The following is a 9,018-nucleotide window of genomic DNA, read 5'->3' as shown; positions in this document are numbered from 1 at the left end:
TAAATCTGTAGATCAATATGGGGAGTACTGCCATATTAACAATGTTAAGTCTTCCAATCCATGAACATGAGATGTTTTTCCATTTACTTAGACTTTGAAAAATTTCTTCCAGCAATGTTTTTAATGGAAGTTTTGTACTTTTGTTAAATTCCTTAATATTTCATTCTTTTTGATGTTATTGTAAATGAAATTGTTAATTTCATTTTTGGATCTTTCATTGCAAGTGTGTAGAAAAATAACTGATTTTTGTGTAATGATTTTTTAATCAATACAACCTTGTTGAATTCATATTAGTCTAATGATTCTTTAGTGGATTTCATAGGATTTTCTATATACAAGTTTATGTGAATAGAGATAGTTTTACTTTTTCCTCTCCAATATGGATGTTTTAAAATATTAGAACATCTTTATATATTATGTTGCAGGAGGGGTTCAGGATCTGTTGTCAGTTATACTGTTTGAAATGAAAGTGGTAATAGCTTCTAACTTATTCCCTGTCTCTTACAGTGTTCCTAATTCATCATTTATCATTTTTTACTGGAATCAAGGTGATGTGTTAGTTAGGGTTGTTTGACTGCAAGTCACAGAAACGAGCTCTAGATAGCTTAAGAAATAAAAATAGATTATGGAATGCATAAACTCTTAACAATTTGTACTGACTTTGGGTCCTTAATTCAAGATTCAAACTTAACAGTGTCTGACTGACCAAGCTTAGATCACATGCTCTCTTGGATATACTTTGGTGGTAAGAGGAAGGATTTGATGGAAAGCAACTTTAGGAACCTCTCTTGTAGAGGCATTTACTTTCCATCAAGGTGGAACATTCGTTGGAAAATCTCCCCAAGCAAATTGGGGTTCCATTAAGAAGGGAACAGATCTGGCATAACTAACAATGTCAAATATTCAGTAGAGATCTTTTCTATTGTTTTTTTTTCTTTGCCGTACGCGGGCCTCTCACTGTTGTGGCCTCTCCCGTTGCAGAGCACAGGCTCCGGACGCGCAGGCTCAGCGGCCATGGCTCACGGGCCCTGCCGCTCCGCGGCATGTGGGATCTTCCCGGACCGGGGCAGGCAGACTCTCAACCACTGCGTCACCAGGGAAGCCCAGTAGATATCTTAGTTCTAAAATGCAAATATATGGCTAACCTCCCTGGCCCTTCATGGCCCACAGGATCACATTCCAAATCCTTAGTAAGGCTTTTGGTAGCACAGCTCCTAGCCTCATCTCCATTCCAATGCAGCTCAACATTCATTGAATATATCAGACTTTGTGAAACACGAATAACCACTCTTGCCTTGAGACATTTATAATCTTACTCATAATCTCTGTATGTTAGTATGATCATCTCTCAATTAATAACTTGTAATAATAGCTAGGGTGACCATAAGTCCTAGTTTTTGCCTATTGTCCTAGGGTAGTTACTAATGGCACCAATGCTCTTTTTCAGTCTCTAAAGTTTCTAAGTTTGGACAATAAGTTATAGGTCATTCTAATGATAGCATACCTATGTTTTCTCAGTTAACTCTGAGCAAAACAATTCTCTGATGGACTGAATCTGTTAAGGTTGAGATGGTACGTTCCTATTGGATAATTTCAGTAGCGTTTAAGAAAAGGCTACTTGCAAAGGTGTGGGCAAAATGTAGAGAAACCACTAGGGGTTTACCCTAGAATAACCTAGAGTAACTGTGACCGTCAGATGTAGCCAGCCTGCAGTCATGCCATAGCAAGGGAGCCTTGGGGAATAAATACCCAGACTCTCTGTTGTGTCGCTGTTGTTCCCCATTGCCTGAACTCAACTAACTGAATCTAAGGGAAAGAAAGCCCTTTAAGTTCAGGTTCTCCTGTGGGCGGGAACATGGATATCCTCCATCAGAACTCACGATTACTACCCTATTTTGCAGTAGGAAAAAATGAGATGAAGAAAGGCTAACGTGCTCCATGTCACAAAGCTGATAAGTGATAATCTGGAGACCAAGTGCTGTGTTCTCCCCACTCTACCAGGCTCCCTCTAAGGCTGCTACGTAGTAGCAATGCCAAATTACTTATCCTTTCCATAGCATCATTACCTTTTTTTTTTTTTTTAACATCTTTATTGGGGTATAATTGCTTTACAATGGTGTGTTAGTTTCTGCTTTATAACAGAATCATTACCTTTGAAATCACTGAATCTTTGCTCATTCTCTTCCCTTGTTTGGAATGTCTTCCTTGCTCTCGCCCCTCCTCCAACTCTTTGATGAAGCCTTTCCTGTTCTGACAGGGAGTGAATAGCTCCTTCTGCTGTGCTTTGAAATCCCATAATTCATACATCTTTTCTAAGATTTGGCCTATTTATCGGAGTTGTTTAAACATCTGTCTCTCAGCAGACTGTGTCAGAGAGGCATCCGAAGTAAAAATTTTTTTTAGTTCCTAGCACAGTGCTGGGCAGAATTAAAAGGTAATCTAATCTCTTATTAATTCTATTAGGGAGGAGCTATTACTAAACAGGTTTTAAAGATGAGATAATTGAAGCACTGAAAGGTTAAGTAATTTGCCCAAGGTCACACAGCGGTTAAGTATCAATAGTAAAGCCAGGATTTTGAATCTAGGTAGTCTGGTTGTAGAATGATACTTAACTTCAAAATGAGAACTGAAATTCTGAGATAGCCTTCCTTGGTTGAAAGGATTTAAATTGTATATTTATTAAATAAATATATATATACACACATATGCCTACCTGCCAAAAAAACAAGGAGGGGGTAATTTAAGGCACTGCTTGCTCCTAGTCAGTGAAAAAAATCAGGCAGAAGCTGGGTAAACTGATGATTTTATCCTAAAAGGGTTTCCTCAGATTAGATGTTGGAATAAGTGACTTTAAGCTTTGTGATGAGCATAAATAAAATAACCTACCAACAAAGGTAGGGAGTTCACATTCTTAAAAACTAATCAGCTGTTTTCAACCTAAGCATTTGCAAACAAAATAAGTAAATAAAATTAAAAACAATGAATAAAATCCTGCAGTCTGGTCTGGTCTATGTTAACATAAATGGAGAGTTGGTTTGTAACTGCCCTTATCCGGTTGGCAGCCTGTGGAGCTGTCTTTTCATAGGGTTTACCTGAGACCTCTTGTCCATGGGCAGTGCCGCTGGGTAATCCTCTCTCTGGGAGAAGGAAAAAAATGTCCATGTACAGAGAGCTGCAGACCGAAGTATTTCTTTCCCCCTGCCTTTACATAGCACGCACGCACCGGTAATCGTAACTCAACGCTTACAGAGTGCCTAATGCATACTTGACGTAAAATGGCCCTTGTCTTCAAAAGATTTGAAGTCTAGGGGTAGAAACTGGTCCAAACTGAAGAGGTCAGTGCTCTGAGGGCCTGGGTCACAGGCTGAAGAGGCCCTCATCTTTCTTTCACCGACTATACTTTCACCGTTTTCTCATCCTGGCGGTCCCACCAGGATGCTGCGGGTGTAATTCAGCTTGGGTGGCCTCTAGCCCCTTGACCGCTCCCGGGGCAACCCAGCGTCTGCCTCGCAGCAGCTGGATGCGCGCCCGGAGCCCACCCACCCTTAGCCAAAGGCGGCGCGGCGCACGTTTGAATCCTGCGACCCACTGGGGGCAGAGACAGCAGGAGCGGCAGACGCAAGGCCTCAAGGAACCTGGGTGCTTGAAGTCTCAGGTCAGGCTCTGAGGCGCCCCAGTCTAAAAGAGGTGGTTTGTCTTTCACCTAATTCAATAGGCCAGGGTTTTCCCTAAGGGCGCAATCCCGTGGGCTGATGACAGCACTTCATCGCCTCACCACACCTTCCCTGCGCTTGGATCCAACTGGCTCCCGGCCCCCGACCGGGAGCTATCCTCAATCACCTTGTCGTCGTGGACCCCACTCTCCTCAACCCGAAGAGAGGCCGCGGGAATCGACAGCACCTCCCGCACACCTCACCGCCCAGCTCTTGCCGGGGTGCCGCGCCACCCGGCCTGCACCAGGACCCTGCCATTCTGCGCTCCACACAGACACGCAGCGACGCCCCCGACATCTGCGGGAAAAGTCCTTCCCCACCGCGGAGCAGTTTCCCATTCCCACGCGCTCGGAGCCGCACAGACTGGCGCCGTCGCCGCGCCCCACAGCCGCAGGCCCGCGCGCCCGCCTCCGGCTCGTCCGGTCAGTCTCCAGCGATCAAAAAGAGTAGTCGGCGGAGCTCTCACGTGTGCCCAGCTCTCGGGTTACAGCCGGGGGAGGCCTCGGCCCCCACGCTCTAGGTCAGTCAACAGCTGCTTTAATTCTCCGGCGGGGGCGTCCTTTTCCTCCTCTGCGGCAGGCTGAGGTTAGTCGTCCGCCGCAGCAACTTCTACCGCCTCTTCCTCTCCACTGTGGTCGCCTACCCGGCCGCACGCTACAGTGACAGCTTCCAGCTGCCTGCCTTTTAATCCTTCCCTTAGGAAGAGAAGAACTGTGGAGGGGAACTCTTCCCTCGCGGGGGTCGGCCCAGCCCACCTCGGTCGCCCACCGCCCTCCCTAGTGGCCCGCTCCCCTTCCAAGCCGGTTCCTCCGCTTGGGCCGTGCTTGCCTGGGGCTAACTTTCCGCGAGATGCTGTCCCCGTGGACCTGTCTCGCCCGTGTCCGGTCTCCCTCTCCGCAGCCGCTCCACCTACCATGTTGGCGAAGCGCGTGGCGGGACCCGGGGCTGGGACCTCCGCGCCCAGGCTTTTACTCGGACTCCAGCACTTGGTGGAACGGGGGTGGCGGCCGGCCCACAGGCTGGGGACTTTCGGTGGCACGGGAGACGGTCATTTCGGGACCGCCCGCTACATTCGACGAGGGCGAGCTCTGCGGCCCGGGCCTGCGGACCGGGGCTGGAGGCCCGCCCCCTTACCATCTTCCCTCCCACCGCCTCAGCCTGGGCGCGCAAGCTCACACCCCTTTCTGGGGAAGCAAATGGTCCCTTCCAGGCGGGTGGCCATGTTGTTCTAATAAAGCGGGAGGGGCGGCGGCGTGGGGAGGGAGGGGAGCAGATGCCGCTGGTTGCGCGCGGGAGCCGGGCGCTAGCAGAGCGCAGCCGCGAGGGAGGCGCGGGGGAGGCGAGCGGGAGCCCGAGCCCAAGCAGCAGCTAGTGTTGGCGGAGGGCACCCGGGCGCAGCTGGAGCAGCAGCCGCGATGGCCGTGGCCGTGGGGAGACCATCTGTGAGTGCTGGGGCCTCGCTTCCCTCGGCCGCTTCTCCTCCGGCGCTGGGGTGTTCCCGCTTGCGGGCGGGGGCCGGCGGGGAATACTGGGGGCCGGGAGCGGGGGCCTCGGGACGGCTGCGGCGGTAGCTGTGGGTGTGTGCATGAATTTGGGCGCGTGTCTGGGGCTGAGGGGAGGGCGAGGATCCCTGCGGCTCGGCTACTACGTGATGCAACAGTGTATCGCCTCGACGCGCCCCGATTCCCGGGATGTGGGAGAAAAAGGACCCCTCGCCTATTTTTTCTTTAAGAGGATCCTTTTGGCCACGGTGTTTGTCGGCTGCCTCCTTCTCCCCGCGCACACCTTTCCCCTCGTGACAGTCGAGAAAGGCGCCGGGTACGGGGCGGGGGGGGGGCTGTTTCCTCCCGGCTCCCCCGCACCGAGGGGGGACCAGGGCGGGGGAATTGTTAACCCAAGCGTTGTGTCACGCTATGCCCAGTAGTGGGATTGCTGGGTCGTATGGTAGTTCTATTTTTAGTTTTTTAAGGAACCTCCATACTGTTCTCCATAGTGGCTGTATCAATTTACATTCCCACCAACAGTGCAAGAGGGTTCCCTTTTCTCCACACCCTCTCCAGCATTTATTGTTTGTGGACTTTTTGATGCTGGCCATTCTGACCCGTGTGAGGTGATACCTTATTGTAGTTTTGATTTGCACTTCTCTAATGATTAGTGATGTTGAGCATCCTTTCATGTGTTTAAAAAAAATTAAAAAGGGGTGGGATTTCCGTGGTGGCTTCCCCGGTGCACTGTGAGATCCCGGGCACCCTCAGGCACCCACGCTGGTGACCGGGCCCTGCCCAGGATGTGGACAAAAGCTTTAGATACACAAAGTTTTCAAAGGGCCCCGTTGTTGGGGTGGGTGGAAGTTTTAAAATGCTCTGCGGTTGGAAGGTCGGGGGCGGCGGGCCGGGGAGGCGGGCGCGCGAGGAAGAGGAAGGGATGGCGGGTGCGTGGAGAATCGGGTGCCCCGGGACGGGGCGAGGGAGACGGGGAGGGAGGGAGGGGGATGCTTAGTCACCGAGTTTGCCGGCGGGGCAGGGGCCGCGCCTCCGGCGGTGCAAAGCTCATTCAGCTAATCTGAACCCGGCCCCAGGGCAGCCGGACTTCAAGGGTGCGGTTTCAGCCGGGGCTCTGCATCCCGGGTGAAAGGCGGAGGCCAGGGGCGGCGGCGGCCTTCCCTTTTTACTGAAAGGAGCAGAGCCGGTGGGGAAAGGCGGAGTCCTCTTTCTTTCTCTTTCGTCTTTTCTTTGTCGCTGTTCAAAGTCACTTTCGCCCCACGGGCTTTGTGGGCTCCTTGAGCGAGTTTCTTCCCGCTGTACCACCTCCTTTTCTTTTCCTCTTCTTCCCCTTCCCACAACTGTGTAGCAGGTGGTGACTTGAGAGATTTTGCAGGTACAGACCAAAGTCTCGCGGAGATACTGGAAGCTCTGCAAGCCCAGAAATGCAAATTGCAAGACTGTGCTCTCAATCCCCCGGCCCTTCTCCCAGCTCTTCCTCCAGATACAGTCGCTTTTTGCACCCCTCCCCCATAATTAGCGGAGTCCTTCAGCGTGCTCTAACCCGGTTTGGTGGTTCAGCTGCCGCGATGTTTTCAAAGACGTTCTCCACCGTCAGAAAGTGTGCAGTGGTCATATTGAAGTGTAACTGTGGGTCTTTTAGATAGTTTAAACTCTAATATTTAATGACAGACACTTAAGAATTCAGGTCTTCTCTTGATACTTAGTGGTCATAGATTGTTGTTACTGCGGGAATTTGCATAGTCTCTGGGCTGATCCCTTTATTTTTCTGGTGAGAATATTGAGGTCCAGAGAGGTCAAGTTTATCTGGTTAAATTACTACTCCCACCCCCCTACCCCACCTCCCGTCCCCAACACACACACACACACACACGCACACACACACGACACACATTTACAGAGCACATATTCAGATAAATAATATCTCCTTTAGATAATTGGACAGTGGCTATATGCAAATGTTCTGTGTGTGTGTGGGCAGGGTGTCTTTCAGTAACACCTATTGCTGGTGCATTCATGAGGCATGGGGGAGGTGGAAGAAATAATTTGCTGCACATTTTCTATAAATTAGTTCATATATGTCAGTTAAATAGGAACAGTATGTGGATTTAAGATTTAGTTGTGTGGCCACAATCATGTCCAACACCAGGTCTGCCAACCAGATGTGAGCTTAATTCCACAGAATTCTTGTGTAAGACCTCTCTCATTCAAAAAATAGAGGCGATTTTACAAAGTGTGTGTGTACAGAGGAGGTAACTGCTTTCTCTGCACATTCCCTGTTATTAGAATTAAGATTAAGTTACTTACAGTTTGGAAACAGAAGACTGTTTTTTTTTGGACCGAGTTGTAGGGGTGATCAGGAGTTGACTACAAAGTTAAAAAGTCTTTTCATACATTTTCCAAGGAGTTGTTGAACTGTTTCACTTTGTTCATTCGGTTCCTGTTTTAAGTGTAGTGTTTGCAGTGAGGTCTTCAAAACAACCCCAGTGAATGCAGAAGATTCTCCAAACCCAGCCCCAGGGTCTCTACACAGAATCCTTCACGGTAGAAATCTCTGCCCCTCCTTTTCCCGTATCTATTCTACCATTTGAACAAAAGAAAGGAAGGGTGTGTTGATAGAAAAGAATCACTCCAAAGTTGATTGTGAATGGAGTTTCCCTAGTTACTCCCTTAGAATTAGATTTTTTTTGTTTAGGAAAACGTGAACATATCTCCTTCCCCTACAAACTGCCTCTCTCATTCAGATTGAAGAAAAGTTCAACCAAAATAACTTGCCCTCAACTTTAGACAGACATTCTTGAACTTGAACATCTGAGTGTGATACCTCAGGTACATATGACATTTTACTGGGCAAAAATCCTTATATATCAAATGCAGTATTTTCTGTCTTATGAAGTGGTTATCTTCAGTTATAACCATTTTAACTTCAAGGCTAAATTCAGCTGTTTCTTAAGTGGATTTGTTGATGGCTGGGAAACAGAAGCTTCAGTCTGGTGTGATACTGTTTATTTCCATTTTAATCTCGACCCCTAGCTTCTCCATTTCCCCAGGAGTGGTTTTTGGACTTGGCTCCCAGAAGCCCCTGAAGCACATCTGCTGTTTCCAGAGGGTGACTGATGATCAGCAAGAGCATTTCTCCCCTAGGGATGTGTGCACATTACGGATGAGTTAGTATTTTGGCATCCAAGTCCCAGGGCCGCTATTATCTTTGTTTTAATCAGAGCATGGTAATTTACTGTACCTGGGAACAGGCTTTAAGTAGCTGATCCTCTCTTTTAAGGAGTGGTGTTCATCAAGCTGTAAGGTCTGGGGGTTTAAAGGGACTTTAGAGGTCATTTGGTTCGGCCTCCTCCCCAATGCAGAAAGAAATATTTTCTACATTATCCCTAACAGAAGTGTTCAAGTCTTTCCAGTGGTGGAGATTCCCCTATGATATCGTTCAAGAAACAAGTTTAATTATCCTTTTATCCACTGCCCCAAAAGGAATGGAAATCCAAGTTCATTCATTAGCTTATTTAACACTATTTATCGAGTACCTCCTGTGCTCCAGGTACTGTTCTAGGTGCCAGGGATACAGTAGTGGACAGCAGAGAAATTCCTTCTTACCTGGAGCTTTTATTTTCTGAGAGATTTAGTGTTCGTGTGTATTACAGAAACAAACTTCAATAGCGTATGTAAGCCATTTTGGGAGAAAGGAAATTATGTGCCTATTGCTGAGTCAACAGCTATGATGCAGGTTAAAGGATCTTGTCTATTCGAGGATCATTATAGACAGTTCCTAAAGATATGGTCTGTCTTCAGCA

The 9,018-nt window shown here is 48.3% G+C and overlaps 1 protein-coding gene across 2 annotated transcripts in view; it reads left to right on the top strand.

The window, feature by feature from the left end:
• Positions 1-4,949: 4,949 nt before the first annotated feature.
• Positions 4,950-9,018, top strand: part of SEPTIN11 (septin 11) — a 91,587-nt gene continuing 87,518 nt past the window's right edge. Inside the window, exon 1 of one of the 2 annotated variants that reach the window (XM_007455413.1) lies at positions 4,950-5,155. In XM_007455413.1, coding sequence (XP_007455475.1) covers positions 5,129-5,155 — 27 coding nt within the window. In that variant the 5' untranslated portion in view covers positions 4,950-5,128. The remainder of the gene's footprint in view (positions 5,156-9,018) is intronic. The other variant, XM_007455414.1, reaches the window with a different exon arrangement.

The sequence above is a fragment of the Lipotes vexillifer genome, unplaced genomic scaffold (genome assembly GCF_000442215.2).
Source record: "Lipotes vexillifer unplaced genomic scaffold, Lipotes_vexillifer_v1.1 scaffold749, whole genome shotgun sequence".
Classification (NCBI taxonomy): domain Eukaryota; kingdom Metazoa; phylum Chordata; class Mammalia; order Artiodactyla; family Lipotidae; genus Lipotes; species Lipotes vexillifer.
Note: the sequence above shows the minus strand (reverse complement) of the source record. Positions and strands in the feature narration are given on the sequence as shown.